The 27,799-nt window shown below is 49.4% G+C and overlaps 1 protein-coding gene across 1 annotated transcript in view; it reads left to right on the forward strand.

Annotated features, from left to right (window-relative positions):
- Positions 1 to 362: 362 nt before the first annotated feature.
- Positions 363 to 27,799, forward strand: part of LOC147104220 (aldehyde dehydrogenase, mitochondrial-like) — a 66,301-nt gene continuing 38,864 nt past the window's right edge. The window contains exons 1-2 of the mRNA XM_085961383.1: positions 363 to 570; positions 27,279 to 27,383. Coding sequence (XP_085817509.1) covers positions 445 to 570; positions 27,279 to 27,383 — 231 coding nt within the window. The 5' untranslated portion in view covers positions 363 to 444. The remainder of the gene's footprint in view (positions 571 to 27,278; positions 27,384 to 27,799) is intronic.

Raw genomic sequence — 27,799 nt, forward strand, 5'->3', positions numbered from 1 at the left:
GGCCCATGTGGGATTGCACAACGGTCATGTGACCGCCGGCGCCATCTTAAGAGTCGGTTGAAAGTTTATTTGGAAGCCTGGGCGGTTAATGGCTTCAACTGACGGGGCGCGCACTGGCCCGCAGAGCGGGAATGGGGCAAGGCTCGCGATCACCGATTAGAGCCGGCCTCACACAGGGAGAGTCCTGAGGAAAAGTCACCCACCCCGAAATATATATATATCTCTCTCTCTCTCTCTCTCTCTCTTTCTATCCACCCACTCTCTGACGCTCCCGGCTGCGCTTTCCTATTCCGATTCCCAGCATCTGCATTATTTTTTTTTAAAAGCTTCCAGTTGATTGATGGGCGGGGCGATGATCAGCTGACCGCGTATGTGCGTGTCAGGTGGAGGAAGACTCCATATTTCTTAAACGCAAGTGTTTTATTTTTCCTATTCCCCCAGAAAATGTTGAGGTCGGTAGCTTTTCGGCTGCCCAGGGTTGCGGGAGTGATCGCTCCTGGAGTGAGGAGATATTCCGCGGCTGCAGCGCTTCCAGCCCCGTCCACTCAGCCAGAGATTTACTATAATAAGGTAATGGGCGACTACTGTGCAAAAAACTGTACTGTGCACAATCATGGAACAGGGTTGCCAAGATCGATTGCGTGTATTAATACATGTAACGAGGCTGTACTGCAGTGTGAAATATCGCTAAAGGAGCATATATTTGTATAATAAATATGCACTGAATGCTGTAAATGCTTTTAAAAGGGTGGAATGTCCAAAGTTACCTCAAGTTTTTGTTCCTGTGCTGAACTTAGAAAATTCATAGATTTTGCAAAACGCTTAACTTGTCTTCGACTCCTTTTTTGAGGAATTGACATTTCAAGGAAATTTGCCCTGGAAATCACTATAGCTTGCTGTAGCAGGAGTTAAAACATTTTTTTTTAAAACATTATACGTGGAAGACGTATATTGACTCAGTGGGTCACCCTTTGTTGCAGGAACTTGAAAAATTACCTCTAATGTGCACCTGTAAAACAAAGCCTTGTTTTGATGGCGTGGCCATTAGCTGTCTGTAAATTTGCATTCTTTGACTCCTGTCAAATTGGAATGTACAAATCAATTGATCTTAAAGGATACAATGGCCTTGGTGAGACCACACCTGGAGTACTGTGTACAATTTTGGTCTCCTTACCCAAGGAAGGATCTACTCGCCATAGAAGGAGTGCAACGAAGGTTCACGAGATTGATTCCTGGGATGGCGGGACTGTCGTATGAGAAGAGATTGAGTAAGCTAGGCCTGCATTCTCTTGATTTCAGAAGAATGAGAGGGGATCTCATTGAAGCATGCAAAATTATTACAGGGCTTGATAGGGTGGATGCTGGGAGAATGTTTCCCTTGGCTGGGGAGTCTAGAACCAGGGGCCACAGCCTCCGGATAAAAGGTAGGCCATTCAGGACTGAAATTAGAAGAAATTTCTTCAGAGGGTGGTGAATCTTTGGAATTCTCTACCCCAGAGGGCTGTGGAGACTCAGTCATTTGGGTATATTCAAAACAGAAGTCGATAGATTTCTGACTAGTAAGGACATCAAGGGATATGGAGTTGAGGCAGAAGATCAGCCATGGTCTCATTGAATGGTGGAGCAGGCTCGAAGGGCCGAATGACCTACTCCTGCTCCTATTTCTTATGTTCTTATGGCCAGAAATTTGCAGTCGAGATGATGGCAAACTGGCAGCGTTCGCTGTCATTCCGCCGTTGAAACTGACTGTAACTTCGGGATTTAGCGCATGGAGAAATCCTGAAATTGCGGCCTGTCAATAACCACTCCGAGACTGGCTGCGCTGTGCCCCCCCCCCCCCTCCAGAATCTAAGAATGGTTACAGCACAGAAGAAGCTTTTCTCGTAAATCTTTTCTGCACCCTCTCTAAGGCCTTCAAATCCTCCCTAAAGTGCGGTGCCCAGAATTGGACACAGTACTCATGTTGTGGCCTAACCATTGTTTTATAAAGGTTCATCATAACTTCCTTGCTTTTATACTCTCTGCCTCTATTTATGAAGCCCAGTAACCCGTATGCTTTTTTTAACTGCTTTCTCAACCTGCCCTGTCACCTTCAATGATTTGTGCACAGATACCCTCTGTTCATGCTCCCCTTTATGATTGTACCCTTTAGTTTATATTGCCTCTCCTCATTCTTTTTACCAAAATGAATCACTTTGTACTTTTCTGCATTAAATTTCATCTGCCCATTTCACCAGCCTGTGTGTCTTCTTGAAGTCTATCACTGTACTCCTCACTGTTGACTATATTTCCAAGTTTTGTGTCATCTGCAAATTTTGAAATTTGTACCTTGTACTCCCAAGTCTAAGTCATTAATACGCATCAAGAAAAACAGTGGTCCTAGTACCAACCCCTGGGGAACACCACTGTGTACCTTCCTCCAGTCCAAAAAAACAACCATTCACCACTACTCTGTTTCCTGTCACTTAGCCAATTTCTTTTCCATGCTGCCACTGTCCTTTTTATTCCTTGGGCTTCAACTTTGCTGGCAAGCGTATTCCATACACCACTACTCTGTTTCCTGTCACTTAGCCAATTTCTTTTCCATGCTGCCACTGTCCTTTTTATTCCATGGGCTTCAACTTTGCTGTCAAGCGTATTATGTGCCAATTTATCAAACGCCTTTTGGAAATCCACATACACCATGTCAACCACATTGCTCTCAGCAACCCTCTCTGTTACCTCATCAAAAAACTCGATCAAGTTCGTTAAACACGATTTGCCTTTAACGAATCCATGCTGGCTTTCCTTAATGAATCCACATTTGTCCAAGTGATGGTTAACTTGTTGAAGCCCATGGAATAAAAAGGACAGTGGCAGCATGTTGCTGTTAACTTTGTCCCTGATTATCGTTTCTAAACGCTTCCCCACTACTGAGGTTAAACTGCCTGGCCGGTAGTTGCTGGGTTTATCCTTGCACCCTTTTTCGAACAAGGATGTAACATTTGTAATTCTCCAGTCCTCTGGCACCACACCATATCTAAGGAGGATTGGAAGATTGAGGCCAGTACTTTCCCTCAGCATCCTAGGATTCTTCCCATCTGGTCCTGGTGACTTATCAACTTTAAGTACAGACAGCCTTTCTAGTACCTCCTCTTATCAATTTTTATCTCATCCAGTATCGCCACTACCTCCTCTTTCACTTTGACTTTGGCAGCATCTCCTTCCTTGGTGAAGACAGATGCAAAGTACTCATTTAGTACCTCCGCCATGCCCTCTGCCTCCATGCGTAGGTCTCCTTTTTGGTCCCTAATCGGCCCCACCCCTCCTCTTACTACCCATTTATTTATATGCCTATAGAAGACTTTTGAATTCCTTTTTATGTTAGCTGCCAATCTATTCTCATACTCTCTTTGCCCCTCTTATTTTCTTTTTCAGTTCCCCTCTGAACTTTCTATATTCAGCCTGATTCTTTCTTGTATTCTCAACCTGACATCTGTCATACGTGCTCTTTTTCTGCTTCATCTCTCTCTCTCTTTTATCATCCAGGGAGCTCTGGATTTGGTTGCCCTACCTCGACTGTACCCGAACCATCTCCTCTTTAAAGGCACACCATTGTTCGATTACAGTTCTGCCTGCCAATCTTTGTTTCCAATTTACCCGGGCCAGATCCGTTCTCAACCCACTGAAATTTGCCTTCCTCCAATTAAGTTTTTTTACTCTAGATTGGTTCCTGTCCTTTTCCATAGTGAATCTAATCCTTATGATACTATGATCACTGTTCCCTAAATGTTCCCCTACTGACACTTGACCCACCTCATTCCCCAGATCCAGCAATGCCTCCTTCCTCGTTGGGCTGAAAACATACTGATCAAAAAAGTTCTCCTGAACACACTTCAGAAATTCTTTCCCCTCTCTGCCATTTACACTATTACTATCCCAGTCTATATTAGAATAATTGAAGTCCCCCATTATTACTACTCTATAGTTCTTGCACCTCTCTGTAATTTCCCTGTAAATTTGCTCCTCTATGTCTTTCCCACTAGTTGGTGGCCTATAGAATACACCTAGTAGTGTAATGGCACCTCTATCTTAACTCTAACCAAATAGATTCTATTCTTGACCCCTCCAGGACATCCTCTCTCTCCAGCACAGTAACATTCTCCTTAACCAATACTGCCACCCCACCTCCTTTCTCTCTTTCCTGAACATCGTATATCCAGGAATATTTAAAACCTAATCTTGCCCTTTTTTGAGCCAGGTCTCAGTTACCACCACAACATCATATTCCCATGTGGATATTTTTGCCTGCAGCTCTTCAACCTTATTTACCACTCTTTGTGCGTTTACACACATGCACTGTAAACCTGTCTTAGACATTGGCCCAGAAATTCGGGTCCCAACACGTGAGTACGCATGGGGTACTCACACGTAGGCCCAACAAAAGCGCCGGTTTCATGCATGCACTGCGCATGCACGGGAAACTGGCACTTCCGTTCCCCTGAAAGAAGGGGTTCAGAAGTCGAACGCGTGCGCCGGAGTGGCAGCGCGTGTGCATTGAACTTACGTTTTTTTTTGCAGGTTTTTCCGGGAGGGTAAGCAAAGGTTTTGGTGATGATGTTTTGGGGCTTATAGCATTTATAGGTTTTACAGCTCTTCCTGTCAAACTTATGAATGAAGCATTCCCTGCTACCATTGGCTCTCCATGGCCGACGTGATCCCAGGGGACGCATCGAACTAACTGCGCCCCTGGGATACACAAGCACTGCGCGCCGGCAGTTGGAGCAGGCCCAGGATCGGAATCCCACGCGGGCCCACAGCTCAATGGCTGGCGCGCTAGCTAAGTGCAGGTCGGGGGCTTGCACCCGCGGGAAGCCCCCAACCCGAATTTCTGGGCCATTGTATTTTCTTAGTCTGACCCCACCTAATACCTCACTATTTGTTACTCTAGTGCTATCTGTCTCTCACCATCCTTTGTGCACTTTGTTTCTGCTTTCTAATGCTACATCCTGGTGCCCATCCCCCTGCCAAATTAGTTTAAACCCTCCCAACAGCGCTAGCAACCCCCTCACACCCGCCCCCCCCCCCCCCCCCCCCCCCAATCGCGAGGACATTGGTTCCAGCTCTGTTGAGGTGCAACCCGTCCGACCTGTACAGGTCCCACCTCCCCAATGTCCCAGGAATCTGAAGCCCTCCCTCTTGCACCATCTCTCCAGCCACGCATTCATCTGCTGTATCCTCCTATTTCTATACTCACTAGCTCATGGCACAGGGAGTAATCCAGAGATTACTACCTTTTTTGAAGTTCTGCTTTTCAATCTCTTTCCTAGCTCCCTAAAATCTGCCTGCAGGACCTCATCCCTTTTTCTACCTATGTCATTGGTACCGATATAGACCATGACCTCTGGCTGTTCACCTTCCTCCTCCCCCACCCCACAAGAATGTTCTGCAGCTGCTCAGTGACATCCTTGACCCTGACACCAGGGAGGCAACATACCATCCTGGAATCACATCTGCGGCCGCAGAAATGCCTGTCTGTTCCCCTAACTATCAAATCCCCTACCACTATTGCCTTCCCGATCTTCCTCCTCTCCTTTCTACCTCGCCCCCAGAGGAACCATCGCCCTCACCGGTATACTGGTTGGAGAGCGAGATGAACTCTGGGGGGACTCCTGCACGAACTGCTTGGTCCTCCTTGTCTGTCTGACGGTCACCCATTCCCTCTCTGCCTGCACACTCTTAGCTGCGGGGTGACCACCTCCTTGAAAAGTGCTATCCACGTAGCTCTTAGCCTCATGGATGCATCGCAGTACGCCAGCTGCTGCTCAAGCTCCGAAATCCAGAGCTTGAGCTCCTCCAGCCGATGACACTTCCTGCACACATGGTTGTCCAGAACACGGGAAGCGTCCTGGATTTCCACTGGACTGAGGTGTCCTGCCATGCCCCTCTCTTTATTAGACGATTAACTAACTTACAGAAATAAACTTAAGACTAAGAGTCTTAAAAATCGGGCCTACCTTTATCTCCGTCCGCTTCTCTTGCTCTCTTAGTTAAAGTCTTTATTCACACGATTATTTATAGTTATATGAATTAGTTTATATCTAGTTAAGTTAGAGAAAAAAAAGTTAATACTCACCCACGAATCACCTACCTGCTGTACTGTGATGTCACTCCTTGATTTTTGCTGTTCTTTTGGAATTCATCGGATTTGTATCTGCCGACTCCTTCCAGGACCGCTACCTTGGACCCCCGCGCTCTTTATTTTCTGCTGCCGACTCCTTCCAGCTTTATTTCAGGTTTGCCTTTTCCCCATGTGAGCGCCCCAATCTTTGTTTTCTCTAACATTTTAAAAAAGTTAGAATTTTAAGAGCTTACTCACCTTGTTCGCTGTCTGTGAGAATTCTGCGTTTTTATTGGCTGCTTACACAGACTGTTGACGTCACAGCAGTTCGTTGATTTGAATTGAAGGTTGGAAAACCCGAAGTTCTCGACACCGGGTTCGGGAGATCCTTGTGCGAAGCGTACTTCGGGGCTAGCAGCGAGCGCCTTCGCTGCATTGTTGACCGCAAGTTCCGGGCCATTGATTTGGTTAGTGATAATTCAGATGTTACTGGAGCATCTAAAATTTCACAGCCAGGAGAGAATTTCTCTTGCAATTTAACACATAGTGCAACAGTATTCAATTTGACTAATCAAATATGTTAGTGACCAAAGAACCTTGAGAAGCATAGGTGATTTGATCAAGATTTTAAAATAAAGAAGGGACTAGACTGTGTTTATTACATAGAATATATGGCACAGAAACAGGCCATTTGGCCCAACCAGTCCATGCCGGTGTTTATGCTCCACTCGAGCTTCCTCTCGTCTCTCCTCATCTAACTTTTATCAGCATAACCCTCTATTCCCTTCCCCCTCATATGCTTATCTAGCCTCTCCTTAAATGCATCTATACTTTTCGCTTCAACCACTCCCTGTGGTAACGAGTTCCACATTTTCACCACTCTGGGTAAAGAAGTTTTTTCTGAATTCCCTATTTGATTTCTTGGTGACTATCTTATATTGATGGCCTTGTGGCAGTACCACCAGTTGTCCCTTACATTGAGATACATAATTCCCTTTAACTTACCTTTAAATAAATGTATCTGTTACTGCACTCGGGCTTCATTCCTGTACTCTGCATGATTGCATCATGACGTCAGAGCTTGGAACCTGCTGGCAGTTGAGCTCGGAACCTGCTAGCAGTTGAGCTCGGAAACTTCTAGTGAGTCCTCGTGGCGTCCCCGCTGGGGAAAGACCTACACCACGGTGCTCCTACAGTCAGCCATCTTACCTGCTACCTTACCTGTTGTATTTAACCTGTGTGGTAAACCACTTTTATCGTTACACTATAGTTATCACTGTTGTATTGTTATCACCGTTATCACTGTTGTATCACGATACGAGGTCGCCTCTTGTCGCGCTGTTATACCTGGGCTGACCACCTCCGACTCCGCCCATGGCTCCACCTACCTGCCCAGGTATAAAGGTAGTCGACTGGCTGGTATTCCTCCTTGTTGGACCCGATCACCCACGAGGGTGGGCTCTGTTGTTTAGTCAATAAAAACCTTTAGTTACGTTCCTAACTCGTCGCTTTTTATTGGACGAATTGATAGGTATATCAATTTTATTGACTAAATTTTAAAGATGTCTACTACTGGCCAGCCAGAAGCCCTCCCAGAAGCACAGCCACAGCAGCTTTCAGACACCGGGCTACACCAGCCACACCAGCCGGCTTGGCTGCAAGCCCTCAAACCACCGTACCTGGATCTAAACCCACAGGCAGCAAACTCAGCCCTCAACTTCAAACACTGGCTGGACTGCTTCGAATCCTACCTGGAAGAATCCGGCGCCCCGCAGAGATCCAAACTAAGACTTCTGAACGCCCAAGCGAGCCCGAGAGTATACGCACTCATCCAGGATACGACTACATACGAGGCCGCTATCAACCTACTGAAACAGCAGTACCGCAGCCCGGTAAATTACATGTACACCAGGCACCTCCTAAGATCCCGCCCGCAACAGCCAGGAGAGTCTGTAGCTGAATTTTTACGGGCGCTAAGAGCACTCGGCAGGAACTGTGACTTTAAAGCGGTGACGGCTGTTGAAAATACGGAAGATAATATCCGCGATGCCTTTGTGAAAGGCCTACGGTCCGACTACTCACGGCAAAGACTGCTTGAAGCTAAAGACCTCGACCTGGACAAAGCTGAAGCCCTCGCTCTCTCCCTGGAGGTGGCCCATCAGGACCAGGAGGCGTTTTCCAGGTACTGCTCGCGACCCTGGGACTCGGGCCCGACCCCTACCGCAATACCCTTCGCAGCGCCGCCCCCGGGACCTACGTCGGCGTCCCGGACCCGACCGGGCCCGCCACCCCCGGTACCGGCTCCGACATCGGGCACCCGCGATCGGGCCGCCGGCTGCTTCTTTTGCGGCCAGGAGAAGCACCCGAGGTCGCGCTGCCCAGCCAGGAACTCTACCTGTGCAACCTGCAGGAAGAAAGGCCACTTCTCTAAGGCCTGCAGGAGCGGATCTTCAGAGGCCAGCAGTGCCTCATGCGAACTGTGGGGGCGGCCATCTTCTTTCACGGCAACCGACCCCAATAGTGCCTCATGTGAGTTATGGGGGCAGCCATCTTCTCCGCCATTTTGTCCTACCTCGTGGGAGACGCCATTTTACCCACCACGCCCGACTGCCACCGGACCCGACGACCGCCTCGCCCGCAGACGACAACGACTCGCTCACCTACACACTAGCCTCCGTCACTCTGGATCAAGCCCGCCCACACCACCTGTCCAAGTCGATGATGGACATCAAAGTAAACGGCCACGCCACGACCTGCCTGTTCGACAGCGGAAGCACGGAGAGCTTCATCCACCCAGACACGGTGAGCCACTACTCCCTCCCTGTCCTGCCAACGCGCAACCGAATCTCGATGGCATCGAGGTCCCACGCCACGGACATTAGCGGCTACTGTGCTGTGACCTTGTCGGTTAAGGGTACAGAGTATAAAAACTTTAAACTCCTCGTCCTCCCCCAGCTCTGCGCTGCCGTCCTACTAGGGCTGGACTTCCAATCCCACCTCCAAAGTGTAACCCTAGCATACGGTGGACCCCTCCCCCCACTCACAGTCGACAACCAGCGAAGGTTAAACCGCCCACTGCGTAACACCTGCAGCCTATCCACCCTCAAGGTGCCGCCACCTTCCCTGTTCGCTAACCTCACCCCCGACTGCAAACCCGTCGCTACCAAGAGCAGGCGGTACAGCGCTGGGGACAGAGCTTTCATTAGCTCTGAGGTGCAGCGTCTCCTGAAGGAGGGCATCATCGAGGGGAGCAACAGCCCCTGGCGTGCCCAGGTCGTGGTCGTTAAGACCGGCGATAAAAATCGCCTGGTCATCGACTACAGCCAGACCATAAACAGGTACACCCAGCTGGACGCATACCCCCTTCCCCGCATATCTGACATGGTCAATCAGATTGCACAATACCGCGTATTCTCGACCATCGACCTTAAGTCGGCCTACCACCAACTCCCTATCCACCCCGAGGACCGCCAGTACACCGCCTTCGAGGCGAATGGGCGCCTATACCACTTCCTTAGGGTCCCCTTCGGTGTCACCAACGGGGTCTCGGTCTTCCAAAGGGAGATGGACCGGATGGTTGACCAGAACGGACTGCAGGCCACATTCCCCTACCTAGATAACGTCACCATCTGCGGCCGCGACCGGCAGGACCACGACGTGAATCTGGAGAAATTCCTCCGTACAGCCCAACGGCTGAACCTCACCTACAATAAGGAGAAATGTGTGTTTAACACCTCGCGCCTTGCCATCCTTGGCTGTGTAGTAGAGAACGGACTCATCGGCCCCGACCCCGAAAGAATGCGCCCCCTCATGGAGCTACCCCTCCCCCACTGCCCTAAGGCACTTAAGAGAACCCTGGGGCTCTTCGCCTACTATGCCCAATGGGTGCCCAATTATGCGGACAAAGCCAGACCCCTCATGAAGTCCACATCCTTCCCCCTTACGGAGGAAGCGTGCGCAGCCTTCTCCCTCATTAAGGGAGACATTGCCAAGGCCACTATGCACGCAGTGGATGAGTCCATCCCCTTCCAAGTCGAGAGCGATGCATCCGACTTCGCCCTAGCCGCCACCCTTAACCAGGAGGGGAGACCGGTGGCCTTCTTCTCAAGGACCCTACAGGGCCCTGAGATCCGACACTCGTCGGTCGAGAAGGAGGCCCAGGCGATTGTGGAGGCGGTACGACGCTGGAGGCACTACCTGGCAGGCAAACGATTTACCCTCCTTACCGACCAACGTTCGGTCGCTTTTATGTTTAATAACAAGCTGAGGGGCAAAATCAAGAATGACAAGATCTTGAGGTGGAGAATCGAGCTCTCCACCTACGATTATGATATCTTGTACCGGCCAGGTAAGCTGAACGAACCCCCCGATGCTCTGTCACGAATTACATGCGCCAGCGCGCAAAGTGATAGACTTCAGACCCTCCACAACGACCTCTGCCACCCCGGGGTCACCAGACTTTACCACTTCATTAAGGCCCGCAACCTGCCCTACTCCATCGAGGAGGTCAGGACCATGACCAGGAACTGCCAGACCTGCGCCGAGTGCAAACCGCACTTCTTTAGGCCGGACAGAGCAAGCCTGATCAAGGCCACCCGCCCCTTCGAGCGCCTGAGCATCGACTTTAAGGGGCCCCTCCCGTCCTCTGACCGTAATGTGTACTTCCTCAACATTGTTGATGAGTACTCCCGTTTCCCCTTTGCCTTCCCCTGCCCAGACATGACCAGTACCACGGTCATTAAATGCCTGAACGACCTCTTCGCCTTGTTCGGGTTCCCAAACTATATACATAGTGACCGGGGCTCCTCTTTCATGAGCGAGGAACTCCGTCAGTTCCTACTAGCGAGAGGTATTGCAGCAAGTAGGACCACCAGCTACGACCCCCAAGGGAACGGCCAGGTGGAAAGAGAGAACGCGACGGTATGGAAGGCCGTCCTCTTAGCCTTAAAGTCTAAGGGCCTCCCAACCTCCCGCTGGCAGGAAGTCCTCCCGACAGCGCTGCACTCCATCCGGTCACTACTTTGCACTGCCGTTAACGCCACCCCCCATGAACGAATGTTTGTTTTCCCCAGGAAGTCGACTACGGGAACCACTCTACCAACCTGGCTGACCTCTCCGGGGCCCGTCTTGCTGCGAAAGCACGTGAGGGCCCATAAAACAGACCCCCTGGTCGAAAGGGTGAACCTCCTGCACGCCAACCCCCAGTACGCCTACGTGGCTTACCCAGACGGGCGGGAGGACACTGTCTCCTTACGAGACCTCGCACCCTCGGGCACTCCGGAGACACCACCTTTACCCCCCCCCCCCCCCCCCACCACCCCCCCAATTCCAGCCCAGGTAGACGGCATGCCGGAACCCCACGAGCCTTCGCCGACCACGCAGACACCAGCACTAACACCGGATAATGCAGCACCGCCGCTGCGACGATCGGAGAGGCTTACGAGGCCTCCGGACAGACTGACATACCAGAACTGGTAGTACACTTCACCCCGCCGGACTCAAATCTAAACAAGGGGTGAATGTGGTAAACCACTTTTATCGTTACACTATAGTTATCACTGTTGTATTGTTATCACCGTTATCACTGTTGTATCACGATACGAGGTCGCCTCTTGTCGCGCTGTTATACCTGGGCTGACCACCTCCGACTCCGCCCATGGCTCCACCTACCTGCCCAGGTATAAAGGTAGTCGACTGGCTGGTATTCCTCCTTGTTGGACCCGATCACCCACGAGGGTGGGCTCTGTTATTTAGTCAATAAAAACCTTTAGTTACGTTCCTAACTTGTCGCTTTTTATTGGACGAATTGATAGGTATATCAACCTGTTCCTGTAAATAAACAACCTATTTATCGTTTGTCGAAGTCGAACTCTATTATTTAGTGGCGATGCACACGAATCGCTACAGCCTCAAGGTTTGCTCTTCCCCACAAGTGGAAACACGCTCTCTGCTCACTCTCTCTCTCTCTCTCTCTCTGCTCTATCAAAACCTTTCATAATTTTAAAGACCTCGATTAGGTCACACCTCAGCCTTCTCAATAGAAGAGACCCAGCCTGCTCATCCTTTCCTGATGGGTATAACCTCACATTTCTGGTATCATGCTTGTAAATCTTTTTTGCACCCTCTCCAGTGCCTCTATATCCTTTTTATAATATGGTGACCAGAATTGTACACAATTGTATTCCAAGTGTAGTCTAACCAAGGTTCGATACAGCTTCTCTACTTTTCAATTCTATCCCTTTAGAAATAAACCTCCGTGCTTGGTTTGCTTTTTTTTATGGCCTTATTAACCTGGTCGCTATTTTTAGTGATTTGTGTATTTGTACTCCGAGATCCCTTTGCTCTTCTACCCCATTTAGATTCTTATTTTTGAAGTAATATGTGACCTCTTTATTTTTCTTGCCAAAATGTAATACCTCACATTTATCTGTGTTGAAATTAATTTGCTAATTATATGCCCATTCTGCAAGCTTATTAATGTTGTCTTGAAATTTGTTAGCAGTCCTCCTCAGTATTGACTCTCTCTCTTTCCCCCTCCCCCCAATTTGGTGTCATCTGCAGATTTAGAAATTGTGTTTTTGATTCCAAAGTCTAAATTGTGAACAACACTGGTCCCAGTACTGATCCTTGCAGGACCCTACCACCTGCCACTCTAAATAGCTACCCTTTACCCCTACTGTTTGCTTTCTGTCTTGAAGCCAGCTGGCTATCCATTCTGCTACTTGTCCCCTTGAAAATTCAAAACTGAAATTGATAGATTTTTGTTCGGTAAAGGCTATGAAACCAAGGCAGGTAGATGGAGTTGAGATGCAGATTAGCCATGATCTAATTGAATGGGTGGAACAGGCTCAAGGGGATGAATGGCCTACTCCTGCTCCTAGGTGTTCCTTCAGTTTTTTTTTGGAAAACATAGAAAAATAGGAGCAGGAATAGGCCACTTGGCCCTTCGAGCCTGCTCCACTATTCAATATGATCATGGCTGATCCTCTATCTCAGTACCATATTCCCACTCTCTCTCCCCATACCCCTTGATGCCTTTTGTGTCTAGAAATCTATCTATCTCCTTCTTAAATATATTCAGTGACTTGGCTTCCACAGCCTTCTGTGGTAGAAAATTCCACAGGTTCACCACCCTCTGAGTGAAGAAATTTCTCCTCATCTCAGTCCTAAATGTCCTACCCCGTATCCTGAGACTGTGACCACTCGTTCTAGACTCCCCAGCCAAGGGAAACATCCTCCCTGCATCCAGTCTGTCTAGCCCTGTCAGAATTTTATACGTTTCAATGAGATCCCCTCTCATTCTTCTAAACTCTAGTGAATACAGGTCTAGTTGACCCAATCTCTCCTCATACGACAGTCCTGCCATCCCAGGAATCAGTCTGGTGAACCTTCGCTGCACTCCCTCTATGGCAAGTATATCCTTTCTTGGATAAGGAGACCAAAACTGCACACAGTACTCCAGGTGTGGTCTATTTATTCACTGGACGTGGGCGTCGCTGGCAAGGCAGCATTTATTGCCCATCCTTAATTGTTCGAGAAGGTAGTGGTGAGCCGCCGCCTTCATAGAATCATAGAAAGTTACAGCACGGAAGGAGGCCATTTCGGCCCATCGTGTCTGTGCCAGCCAACAAAGAGCTAGCCAGCCTAATCCCACTTCCCAGCTCTTGGTCTGTAGCCCTGCAGGTTACAGCATCCCAAGTGCACATCCAAGTACTTTTTAAATGTGGTTAGGGTTTCTGCCTCTACCACCCTTTTCAGACAGTGAGTTCCAGACCCCCACAACCCTCTGGGTGAAGAAATTCCCCTCAAATCCCTCTAAACCTTCCACCAATTACTTTAAATCTGTGCCCCCTGGTTTTTGACCCCTCTGCTAAGGGAAATAGGTCCGTTCTATCCACTTTATGCCCCTCATAATTTTATACACCTCAATAAGGTCTCCCCTCAGCCTCCTCTGTTCCAAAGAAAACAAACCCAGCCTATCCAGTCCTTCATCATACAGGAAACTTTTTTTTATCCGGGACCGACGTGGTGCCGGTTCATAACCGAAAGCTATAGTAAAAGATACGGAGAGATGAGAGCTCCGTATAAAGCAACAAACCCTGTTGCTTAGCAACAGGTTCAGAACAATGGCCACAAGTTCCAAGCGTCTCTGTAGCTTAGCAACAGCTGCAACCACACCCTTGCACAGCAACAGATCGAGGAAGGCAAGTACAATATGAAGTAAAACTTACCTGAACCTACTCCTGAATTTTGCCGGTTAACTGAGATTTCCGGTTATTTAGGTGCCGGTAAATCGAGAGTTTCCTGTAGCTAAGATTCTCTACTCCCGGCAACATCCTTGTAAATCTCCTCTGTACCCTCTCTCGTGCAATCACATCTTTCCTGTAATGTGGTGACCAGAACTGCACGCAGTACTCTAGCTGAGGCCTAACTAGTGTTTTATACAGTTGAAGCATAACTCCCCTGCTCTTGTATTCTATGCCACGGCTAATAAAGGCAAGCATTCTGTATGCTGCCTTAACCACCTTATCTACCTGGCCTGCTACCTTCAGGGATCTGTGGACATGCACTCCAAGGTCCCTTTGTTCCTCTACACTACTCAGTGTCCTACCATTTAATGTGTATTCCCTTTTCTTGTTAGCCCTCTCCAAATGCATTACCTCACACTTCTCCGGATTGAATTCCATTTGTCACTGTTCTGCCCATCTGACCAATTTATTGATATCTTCCTGCAGTCTACAGCTTCCTTCTTCAGTATCAGCCACACAGCTGATTTTAGTATAATCTGCAAACTTCTTAATCATACCCCCTATATTCAAGTCTAGATCATTGATATATACCACAAAAAGCAAGGGACCTAGTACTGAGCCCTGCGGAGCCCCACTGGAAACAGCCTTCCAGTCACAAAAACACCCATCAATCATTACCCTCTGCTTCCTGCCTCCGAGCCAGTTTTGAATCCAACTTGAACCGCTGCAGTCAGTGTGGTGAAGGTACTCCCGCAGTGCTGTTTGGGAGGGAGTTCCAGGATTTTGACCCAGCGACGATGAAGGAATGGCGATATATTTCCAAGTCAGGATGGTGTTCCCATGCGCTTGCTGCCCTTGTCCTTATAGGTGGCAGAGGTCGTGGGCTTGAAGTGCTGTTGAAGCCTTGGCAAGTTGCTGCAGTGCATCTTGTAGATGGTACACACTGCAGCCACGTTGCACCGGTGGTAGAGGGAGTGAATGTTTAAGGTGGTGGCTGGGGTGCCGATCAAGCAGATTGCTTTGTCCTAGATGGTGTCCAGTTTCTTGAGTGTTGTTGGAGCAGCACTCATCCAGGTAAGTGGAGAGTATTCCATCACACTCCTGACTTGTGCCTTGTACGTGGTGGAAAGACTTTGGGGAGTTGGAAGGCGAGTCACTCACCGCAGAATACCCAGCCTCTGACCTGCTCTTGTAGTCACAGTAATTATGTGCCTGGTCCAGTTGTGGGAGACTACAGTCTCCCGCGTAAAGAAATAGGCAACACAGCGAGCTACAAGAAATAGGTCTTTACTCCAACTCTCAATACAGTACTGAATTCGTACAGCCCGCGAACCTGTGATGACTCACGGATTGGTCACCTGCTGGAACCTGATTGGTTTTCCTTCTCTCAGCAGCAGGCAATTCTGAACATGCCTTATTCCTCTCCGCTTGCAACTGTCTTGCGGGGGGAAGGGAATACAGCAGTTAAAAGGAGATTATACAGGTTTATCTACATAGTGTTTCCCCAATGTGGCAATACGCCCCCCCCCAGAATCCTCGTTAACTGTAAAAGTCAGCCTCTGCGGAGGTTTAACCAAACGGCCGTAGCGGCTGTAATAGCCATCTGGCGTGGGAGAAGGGCTGTCTGGGAGGTCGGCCGGTTGGTTCGTCGGCTGGTCTGCCGGTGGGCTGGCTGGACGGGCTGCCGGCGAAGGTGGGGCGGCGGCTGGGAAGTAAGGTTCTGGCGTGTCTTGATCCTCTTGTGGGGCCGCCGCCAACGCGGGAGGTCTGCCCCGCCGTGGGGGGAGAGCCGGACGAAACGGGAAGCTGAGGTCCAGGTGCGCCGGTTTGAGGCGGTCTACTGAAATAAGGTCCGGCTTCCCGCCGACGACTATAAGAAAAGCTTTGTCCCCCGTCTCCAATACTGAGAAGGGGCCGGTGTATGGTGCCTGCAGCGGGCCTCTGTGCGCGTCCCGGCGCACGAAGACGAACTCCGCATGTCGTAAGTCTCGAGGCACGTAGGACGGCTGCGGGCCGTGTTGCGAAGTGGGCACTGGACGGAATTGCTGGGCCGCGTCCTGGTGCAGGGAAAGCTGTCTGGCGGCCGACCACGGCTCTGTTGTCAGGGGGAGGAAGTCGCCTGGTACTCTGAGCGATTGGCCGTAGACCATCTCGGGCGCGGAGGTCCTCTTTGGGCGCGGTGCGCAATCCCAGGAGGACCCAGGGTAGTTTGTCGATCCAGCTGGTGTCGGCCAGGCTGGCGCGGAGGGAGGCTTTCAAGGAACGATGAAAGCGCTCACAGAGCCCGTTGGCCTGCGGGTGGTAGGCTGTTGTCCTGTGCAACTTGGTGCCGAGGCCGGCGGTGATGGCATTCCACAAGTGGGAGGTGAACTGGGGGCCTCTGTCCGAGGATATGTCGGTCGGCACACCGAACCGGGCCACCCATGTCGAGACGAATGCTCGCGCGACGTCGGTCGTGGTGGTGGAGGCGAGGGGAACCGCCTCGGGCCATCTGGTGGTGCGGTCGACGATCGTGAGCAGGTGTGTGAAACCGTACGACGGCGGCAAGGGGTCTACCAGATCGACGTGGACGTGGTTGAAACGCCTCTCTGGCACCGGGAAACACTCCAATGGCGCCTTGGTGTGCTGCTGGACCTTAGCGCGCTGACACGCCACGCATGTGTTGGTCCAGTCTCACATCCTTGTGGAGTCCAGGCCAGACGAACTTGGCGGACATGAGTTTCTGAGACGCACGCATCCCTGGATGTGAGAGGCCGTGGATGATGTCGAAAACTCGCTTGCGCCAGGCGGATGGGACGACCGGCCTAGGCGAGGGGACTGAGACGTCGCACAGGAGGGTTGTGCCGGCTGCGTGGAAGTGGATGTCTGCCAGAGTGAGACTGGTGGTTGACGTCCTGAGGGCCTGGATCTCCGCGTCGGCGGCCTGGTCTCTCGCCATGCTGGCGTAGTCGACGCCCAGGTGCACTGCGTGGAGCGAGGGTCTTGAGAGGCAGTCGGCCACCAAATTGTCCTTGCCGGCGACATGGCGGATGTCCGTGGTGAACTCCGAGATGAAGTTGAGTTGGCGCTGTTGGCGCGCGGACCAGGGTTCGGTTACTTTGGCCATGGCGAAAGTGAGTGGCTTGTGGTCCACGAATGCGATGAACGGCCGGCCTTCCAGGAGGAAACGGAAGTGCCGGATTGCCAGGAACAGGGCCAGGAGCGCTCTGTCGAACGTGCTGTAGGCCTGCTCGTTCTTGCGTAGCTGTCGGCTGAAAAATGCCAGTGGCTGCCACGCGCCTTCGACCCACTGTTGCTGGACAGCGCCGACGGCGTAATCCGAGGCATCCGTGGTGAGGGCGGTCTTGGCGCCCGGGATGGGGTGGGCCAGTAGTGTGGCGTTGGCCAAGGCGCTTTTGGTCTGGTGGAAGGCTGTCATCATCTCGCTGGACCAGGTGAGTTGCTCTTTGCCCGTTTTGCCCCTGGTGGCTTCGTAGAGGGGGCGCATGAGTGAGGCGGCCTTGGGCACGAAACGGTGATAGAAATTGACCATCCCCAAAAATTCCTGCAGCACCTTGACCGAGGTGGGCTGGGGAAAGTCCACCACCGCCTGCACCTTGGAAGGTAGGGGAATGGCTCCCCTTGGCGAGATTCTGTGGCCGAGAAAGTCAATTTGGGCTGCTCCGAACTGGCATTTGGCCGGGTTGACGATTAGCCCGTGTTGGCTGAGGCGCTGGAAAAGAGAGCGCAAATGCGCGATGTGCTCGGCCTTGCTGGTGCTGGCCACGAGGATATCGTCCAGATAGACGAACAGGAAGCTCAGGTCCCGTAGGACGGAATCCATGAGCCGTTGGAAGGCCTGTGCGGCGTTCTTGAGCCCGAAGGGCATGCGCAGGAACTCGAACAGTCCGAAGGGGGTGATGACCGCTGTCTTCTGGACGTCTGCGTGGTGGACGGGGACCTGATGGTAGCCGCGAATCGGGTCGACCTTGGGAAAAGACGGACTTTCCTGCTAGGTGCGCCGAGAAGTCTTGGATGTGCGGAATGGGGTATCTATCGGGCGTGGTGGCGTCGTTGAGCCGTCTGTAGTCGCCACAGGGGCGCCAGCCACCGCCCGGCTTGGGCACAATGTGGAGGGGGGATGACCAAGGGCTGTTCGAGCGGCGGATGATGCCCAGTTTCTCCATCGTGGCGAATCCTTCCTTGGCCACCGCCATCTTGGCTGGGTCCAGGCGTCTGGCTCGGGCGAACACTGGTGGTCCCGTAGTGGCGATGTGGTGCTCGACACCATGCTTGGCTGCCGCGGCTGAGAAGGTCGGTTGTGTGAGCCTCGGGAAATCTGCGAGTAGGCGGGCGTAGTCGTCATCCGCCGGGGCAGTGCAGGACCCGACGAGGGCCGGGCTGTTGCTCTGCTGGCAGGCCAGTGAAGCGAAAGTTGCTGCGTCGATCAGGCACCTGTCGCGGACGTCGACCAGGAGTCCGTGGGCGCAAAGAAAATTGGCGCCCAGCAAGGGATGTGCCACCGAGGCCGTCACGAAATCCCACGTAAATCGCTGGCCGTTGAAACAAACCTCGGCCCGTCGCTTTCCAAAAGTAGCGATGGCTGCGCCATTTGCCGCCACGAGGGGTGGGCCGCTGCAGCCTGCCTGGATGTCGAGCTGGGAGGCAGCAATTATGCTGTATTGGGCTCCGGTGTCGCAAAGGAATCTGAGCCCTGAAAGGGAGTCGGTTATGTACAGCAGTTTACCTGCGGTGCCGATGGCCATCGTGGCGGCGGGGGTGCGGTCGAGCGGGCCTAGACGGCGGCGCGGGGCTGGCGCGTTGGGCCGGGCGGCCATCTTGGTTTGATCGAAAGAGCAGGGTGCTCTGCAGCGTTTGGCCTTGTGGCCGAAATGCGCGTGGTAGTCGCATAGTTCTGTGGCCTGGCGTGGCGGCGCGCGCTCGATGGTGTCGGGGGGCCTCGCGGCTGCACAGCCGAGTTGGGCGACGGCGAAGACTTTGTCCGCGGCGGCTGCCAGTTGTACGCAGTCCGTGATCGGGGACCCCGCGAGGGCAGTCTGTACCTGCTGAGGAAAAGGGCCCGAAACGAAGCACTGCGGTTCAGAGCCCAGGAGCGCAAGCATCCGGCTCATTAACTGGGTCGGGGTAGAGTCGCCGAGGCCTGGTAGTGAAAGAAGCCTGCGGGCCCCCTCCTCCCCAGACAGGCCGTAAGCCTGCAGCAAGCGGCCCTTAATGGTTGAGTACTTGCCGGTCTGTGGTGGGTTCCCCAGCAGGTCGAGAACTTTGGTGGCGGTGGAGCTTGCTAGTGCTGAGACTACGTGGAGGTACCTTTCTTCATCGTCTTGAACCCTGCGAAGGGTGAATTGGGCCTCCGTGTGCGCGAACCAAGCCGGTGCTTGGTGTTCCCAGAAGGTGGGGAGCTTCAAGGACACGGCGCCGGCCGACATCGGGCTGCTGCTGGTTGCCGTCGGGTCGTTGCTGGCCTCTGTAGGGCTACGTGAGTCGGGGGCTTCGGCCGCCGACATTCGGGGTCACCAATGTGGGAGACTACAGTCTCCCGCGTAAAGAAATAGGCAACACAGCGAGCTACAAGAAATAGGTCTTTACTCCAACTCTCAATACAGTACTGAATTCGTACAGCCCGCGAACCTGTGATGACTCACGGATTGGTCACCTGCTGGAACCTGATTGGTTTTCCTTCTCTCAGCAGCAGGCAAGTCTGAACATGCCTTATTCCTCTCCGCTTGCAACTGTCTTGCGGGGGGAGGGGAATACAGCAGTTAAAAGGAGATTATACAGGTTTATCTACATACACACAGTGTTTCCCCAATGTGGCAACGCCACAGTTAAGTTTCTGGTCAATGATGACCACCAGGATGCTGGTGGTGGGGGATTCAACGATGGTAATGCCATTTTAATGTCAAGGGGTGGTGGTTAGACACTTTTTTTGTTGGAAATGGTCATTGCCTGGCACTTGTGGGGTGTGAATGTTACTTGCCACTTATTAGCCCAAGCCTGGGTCTTGCTGCATGCGGGCAGGGCTGCTTCATTATCTGAAGAATTGCGAATGGAACTGAACATTGCAATCATCAGCAACCATCCCCACTTCTGACCTTTTATGATGGAGGGAAGGTCATTGAAGCAGCTGAAGATGGTTCGGCCTAGGACACTGCCCTGAAGAACTCTTGCAATGATGTCCTAGGGCTGAGATGATTGGCCTCCAACAATCTCAACCATTTTTCTTTGTGCCAGATATGACTACAGTCAGCGGCGAGTTTTCCCCTTGATTCCCATTGAACTTCGTGTTACTAGAGCTCCTTGGTGCCATACTCTGTCAAATGCTGCCTTGGTGTCCAGGGCCGTCACTCTTCCCTCACCTCTGGAATTCAGCTCTTTTGTCCATGTTTGGATGAAGACTGAAATGAAGTCTGGAGCAGAGTGATCCTGAAGGAAACCAAACTCCTTGATCGGTAGGGAGTGGCCCTGGGCGTCCTCAACATGGACTCTGGACTCCATGAAGTCTCAGGGCATCAGGTCAAATATGAGCAAGTCAACTTTATTTTAAAAAAAAAATCAAATTAGAATGTAGAAAGTCTCGCTCGCGCACGTACACTTTTTAAAAGGAAAAAGGAAAACACTTAATATGATCGTTATTTGAATAAACAATTTAAGCTTGTCCTCCAGCTTTCCTTCAAATAATTCTGAAAAACAACTGATCAGTAATTGCTGGAAACTAAAGACAAACACACCATCAGTACAGCTGATTGAATGGTAACTAGTGCGTCTTGGAAAAGTAGGTACGCTGCACAATCCAAATTCAGTTCAGAATATCACATCTTGGCAAAAATAGGAGCGTTGGGATAGACTAGATGGTTTATGTGGAGAAAAATACTACCACAGACTTGGTGGGCTGAATGGCTTGTTTCTGTGCTGTAAAATTGTGATTCGTTAGTACTCTTAATGGCATTATTACAATACAGTACCTGATAACATGAATAAATAATTGCATCAACATCTAGAGTCCGATCAAGGCAGGCTGTATTGTTATGTACAATAACCTGTAGTAACTGTGACTGATCTGTTGAGTAAGGTTTATTGGGTCATTAACAAAGTAAAGCTTTTGAATAAATAAATAACTGCATAATATGGTGTCATTCTTCTCAATTGAACCTTAGTAAGATTCCACCCCCCCCCCCCTTGAAGTTTGCGTTGTCTATTCTAGAATTGACTATATATGTATAATGTGTGCAGAAGGTTGTTTAGCTACAAGGATGTGAAGGAGATTCAAAGCCCACAACTAGCTGACCATGCAATCAACTGGCCACCCATGTAACCCTTTGGTTGGGTAGATTTTTAAAAATTAATTTAGTCCCATGTTTGTTTAACTCCTGTGACACACAAAAGTTGACATTATCTGACTTACTAGCAAAATAATTTTATTCCTCTCTGCATTTGTGGAAAATTATTTAGTTTTCAATACATTTAAATGCTGTGGTGTCTGTATCATGCTTGTTTCTGAGGAGGTATTGTAACTCATCAGCTAGTTCTCATAGTTTAATCACTGGCAAGTAATTATCCCTAAAAAAAAAACCTTCAACGCATCTGTTTTCTTTATTACAAAAATAATTGAATCATTCATTAGAATAAAGTCCAACTTTTCACTTGATTGCCTCTTAAAAGTACAGGAGAAATATTTTTTCTCTCAGGATATTATACATTTGTACATTCATAAGATGCTATTCCACATTCCTTATGCTTTCTTATCTGTGTGTAGTGTCCGTGTGTTGATAAAGACACTGAAGACAGGAGTTGGTTCATAGGTATTTACTAAGCAAAGTCTGGGGGGGGTGGGTGGGGTTCTAACGGATATACACAATGTACAGGCTTATATAGCCTGAGTGGCAATTACCGGCATTACAGCACACCTGGGGCTCTTAAAGGCACATACACCACAATTCCTCTTTTAGCTAACCAGTACATCATATTTTAAGTAATTATTAATTACATGTTCTAAGCAAAATAATATACATTGCTATAGTTAATTAATTATAAGTCAGTCTCTCGGGAGGCTTCCTGACTCGGTCCGGATAACGCCTCGGGGGTGTAGTAGTTTCTGGTGGTGTAGTAGGCTCTTCTGGCAAGGCTGATTCGGCTTGAATGCCAGTGTCTGGTTCATCGGGTTCCAGTATCACCGGATCGGAGGTAGATATGGGTATCTCTACTTCATCGTTAGATGTATAGAGTTGTGTAGGTTGTCCCTTTTCGGATGACTTTATGATTTGGTCAGCATGGCGCCTTTATTATGCTTTCTCCGATGTCCACGGTATACATCAGTGGTCCTAGTCGTGTGCAGATAGTTCCAGGCTGCCATTTCTCGGTACGGTAGTCCCGGGCCAAAACTTGTTGACCTATCTGGAAGGTTCTAGTTGGCCTTTCATTCATGCCTTGAAACTGCCGGTTCTCCACGTCCCTTCTGATGTTGGGCTTGACCAAATCCAGCCGGCATCTTAGGTTTCTATTGAAGAACATCATGGCGGGAGTTTGGTTGGTAACCATATGTGTTGCATTCCTGTATGCGAATAAGAAGTTATCCACCTTGTGCTGAAGTTTTATGTCTTCATTACCCATGGCCTTTATGGCCTTCTTGAAGGTCTGGACAAACCTTTCGGCCATTGGTGGCGGGATGGTATGGGGCGGACGTGTAGTGCTTAACCCCATTTGTTTTTTAAGAACTTTCTGAATTCTTCGGACACAAATTGCGGTCCATTATCAGAACATATCTGTTCCGGCAGCCCATTCCTGGCAAATATGGTCCTTAATACTGTGATGGTTTTTTCCGTGGTGATGGAGGACATCTTTATTACCTCCGGCCACTTGGAGTGTGCATCAACCGCGATTAAGAACATTAAGTCCATAAATGGACCAGCAAAGTCGATGTGTACCCTTTGCCAGGGAGATAAGGGCCACTCCCATGGATGTAGAGGGGCTTGTGGTGGAGCGTTTTGGACCTTCTGGCATCCTAGGCAGCTCTTGGTCATTTCTTCGATGTCTCCATCGATACCTGGCCACCATACAAACGCCCTGGCTAGGTTCTTCATTTTCACTCCACCCAGATGCCCCTCGTGAAGCTCCTTTAGCACTTTATCCTGGAGTTTGGGTGGAATTACCACTCTGGATCCACACATCAAGGTTCCTCGGCACACTGACAACTGTTCTCTTCTTTGCGAGAATGCTGGCAACAGTGGTTCGCCATGTGCTGGCCATCCCTTCACTGTTAAATCGTAGACCCGTGAGAGTCGGGTCATTTCTCGTCTCCCTTTCAATGGCAGAATTTGTTACTGGTAGACATTCCACTATGGTAGAGTGGAACATCTCTACTGGGTCTACTGTAGGTGCCTCTTCTACTGTTGGCAACGGTAGGTGCGATAAACCGTCAGCATTCCCATGCTGTTTTGATCCTTTATATTCTATGTTGTATTGGTGTGCCCCTAGAAAAAGGGACCACCTCTGTAGCCTTTGCGCTGTCATAATGGGAATACCTTTTTTAGGGTTGAATATGGAGATGAGGGGTTGATGGTCAGTCAACAAGGTAAATTTTTGTCCGTGTAGGTAATGGTTGAATTTCTTCACTCCCCATACCAGGCTGAGTGCTTCCCTGTCGATTTGGGCATAGTTACGCTCAGCTGAGTTTAATTAGCGTGACGCAAAAGCTATCGGCCGTTCTGAGCCATCAGGGAATTTATGGGATAATACTGCTCCTATGCCGTAAGGGGATGCATCACACGCCAGTCTGATTGGCAGTGATGGGTTGTAATGAGCCAAAACTTCTTCGGATGTGATTAAGTCTTTGCATTTATGGAAGGCACGTTTACAGTCTTCGTTCCATTTCCAAATCACTCCTGTTTGTAGGAGTTCATTAAGAGGGTGTAGAAGAGTTGATAAGTTCGGTAAAAATTTATGATAGTAATTTATTAATCCCAGGAACGACCTTAATTGTGAAACATTTTCAGGTGCTGGGGCTTTTATGACCGCTTCAATTTTTTCAGGTGACTTATGCAACCCTTCATTATTAATTATGTGGCCACAATATGATATCTGATTTTGGAAAAATTTGCACTTGGGGCGATTCGCTCGTAGGCCCCGTTCTTTCAGCCTAGTGAGCACCTGCTCCAAATTGGCAAGGTGCTCGTTGTCATTTTCTCCTGTTACAAGGATGTTGTCTAGGTAGCATTGAGTCCCTGGAATCCCTTGGAGGATTTGCTCCATAGCTCTTTGCCAGATAGCTGGAGCGGATGCTACTCCGAAAACCAGTCGATTGTACTGGTACTGGCCTTTGTGTGTGTTTATCGTGAGATACTTTTTAGAGGCCTCCTCAACCTCCATCTGTAGATATGCCTGTGCCAAGTCAATTTTGGTGAGGCGAAAATATCTTCTATCCTCGGAAGAGGATACTGTACTGTGTGAAGGACCGGGTTTACAGTCACCTTGAAGTCACCACAGATGCAAATTTTTCTCTGTTCTTCAGATTTATCTTTATCCAATGCTTTTTTCATGACTGGGACGATGGGTGTTGCCCACTCGCTCCAGTCTATTTTGGATAATACGCCTGCTTTTTCCAAATTCTCCAGCTCTGCCTCTACTGCTGGACGTATTGCGTATGGCACTGGTCTTGCCTTAAAAAATTTGGGAATTGCTGTATCTTCCACTTTTATTGAGGCGGTGATGCTTTTCAAGGTTCCTAGTTTCTCTTGAAACACTTCTTTGGCGTTGGCCAAGATGTCTTTTAATCGTTCAGGTATGATGCCATCATTGTTTTTTTCCTTACTGGTCACCGTCAGTGCCTGAATGGAGTGCCAGTCTAAACGTATCTTTCTGATCCATTCACATCCCAACAACGGTGGACCACCATCTTGTGTATATATAGAATGTATAAATACAACTTTTGTATTTCTTTGCCGTTGTATACAACAGGCACCCTTATTTTTCCTTTGGGGTATACTTTCTGCCCCGTATATGTTTTTAAGATAATGGATGTGTCTTTTAGAGGTATATGCGAAAATAGCCCCTCGTAATCCCGTCGATTTATTACGGTTAGAGCTGATCCTGTATCTAGCTCCATTTTAACTGGGGACCCTGCTATTGTGAGGGTAACCCAAATGGTTTGGTAATCATCTTTGGCAAGTACATTATGTAATTTGAGACAGCTTAGTCTCTTGTTTTCGAAGTCGCTATCGCTCTTCTGGTCTTCGGAGCTACTGTCCGTCATCATTTGTACCTTCCTGTACTTTTCTTTATTGATTTTGTTTTTTCTGTCTGTGGATTTATTTTGTCCAGATCGGCATACCCGTGCAATGTGTCCAATCTTTCCGCATTGCCTGCATGCTTTGTCCTTGAACCAGCAGTCCCTCTGGTTATGGGTGGATCTGCCGCAGCAATAACATCTTTCGAAACCCTGTCATTTCATGGGTGCCGAAGTCCTGTGTCTTTTGTTGTATCTCTGCAGCTCCTCTTGCTACTGCTTCGTATGATACAGCCATACTGAAAGCTTTGTCCAATGTTAAATCTTTTTCAGAAAGCAGTCTTTTTTGTGTTCCTTCACTTAGGAGACCGCAAACGAATTTGTCTCTAAGATAATCTGCTAGTCCTGCCCCGAATTGGCAGTACTTTGATAGCTTTCTTAATTCGGTTAGGTAATCAGCGTTACTTTCAATCTTGTGTTGATTTCTCTTGAAGAACTTGAATCGTTCCGTTATCAGCAGTGGTGTTGGGTTTAAGTGCTCCTGCAGGGTATCAACAATTTCTTTAAAATTCTTGTCCTTTGGTTTGGCTGGAGTGATTAAATTTCGTAACAGCCCGTATGCCTTTGCGCCCATTAAGTTCAGGAGTACTGAAGCTTTTTTTTCATCATCTATTCCATTTGCAGTGCAATATACCTCCTACTCTTTCCACGTATGTGGTCTAATCCTCTATTTCGCTATCAAAAGCATCAATATTGCCAGACTTAGGCATTTCAGAAAAGATATGGCGCTTCCCGCGCTTTTTTTTCTTTTCTGTAGCAAAGATATGGCGCTTCCCGCGCTTTCCCACCGCTGCTGCCGATGACAACGCTGTTTACTGCGGTTTCCGTTTAAAAATTTTTTTATTTACTGTTGGAGACTCGTTTCCACCGGAGTTTCTCTCCAGGTCTGAACGCTGACCTGCTTGCCGCGCCGGCCGTCTCCCGAGTGCTCCCTCCCAGTCCGTTATTGCTTGCCTCCGATTTCGCTGCCTGTCTCAGCTGTAGAGCCAGCCGCTGGAGCCCCAGCCTGACGCCCAGGAAGGATTAGCGCAGTACCTGCCGCCAGCTGGTGAAACCACAGCTTCTCTCACTTCCTTGAGTCTTCTGGACGCCCGAGGAATCGATGTCCTTGAGGTGCTGCCGAATTGCAGGTAAGTCTGTTTCCACTTCGTCGCCACTGTAGTGTCCGTGTGTTGATCAAGACACTGAAGACAGGAGTTGGTGCATAGGTATTTACTAAGCAAAGTCTGGGGGGGGGGTTCTAACGGATATACACAATATACAGGCTTATATAGCCCGAGTGGCAATTACCGGCATTACAGCACACCTGGGACTCTTAAAGGCACATACACCACACTGTGTACATGCTGCACTGCTGCAATTCAAGTTGTATTGATTTGGCCTTCTCATGCTAATGTTTGAGCACATACCCAATACCAGATCAGTTCCTCATCTTGGACATGCTGAGTACAGGGTGGAAGAGACAGAAAATTAGAAAGAGAATCACTACCTGAGTTTTGTGCAGGTTGTGTTGAATGAATTCTGCAGAGAGATGTGTGGGAGCAGTCTGTCCTGCTTTCACAATCATTATTAAGCCCAAGAAATGAGAAGGAGAATGTCCCACCCTCAACAAAAGATAGTTTGTCTTTATGAACTTTTTTTCCTGTTGCAGATTTTTATCAACAATGAATGGCATGATGCTGTCAGTAAGAAAACTTTTCCAACCATCAACCCCTCCACAGGGGAAATCATCTGCCAAGTTGCTGAAGGAGATAAGGTAATTTGTGCTTCTTTCCATTGCTCATGAGCTTCAATCCTTTTCATTTAGACCAACTGCTTCCTATGTGTCCCTAGTCTGTTGCATGTTGAATTCTGTTAAGTAGTTACAGGTTTATGGAAAAGTGGTTATTGGTTGATCAGGTGTTCATAGTGAATACTGGCAAGATTGTGTAAAACAGAAAAAAATCTTTTGGATGCCTTGAATTGTAATGGAAAATTGTTTGAAACATGAGTAAGCAAATCTGATGGCCTAGTGGATAAAAGTACCAAGCCACACAGACCAGAAGGCATCAGGTTGGATTTCTCATCTGTGCTGAGTTCACTGAACTCTCCTGAGGCAACTATTGGCTTCAGTGCCCCTTGGTTGGGGAAGAGAAAAATCAGCCAGGATTCATGCTCTTGCTGGAAAGTATG

The sequence above is a fragment of the Somniosus microcephalus genome, chromosome 19 (genome assembly GCF_052327205.1).
Source record: "Somniosus microcephalus isolate GS21.2 chromosome 19, FLI_Smic_1.0, whole genome shotgun sequence".
NCBI classification, from domain to species: Eukaryota; Metazoa; Chordata; class Chondrichthyes; order Squaliformes; family Somniosidae; genus Somniosus; species Somniosus microcephalus.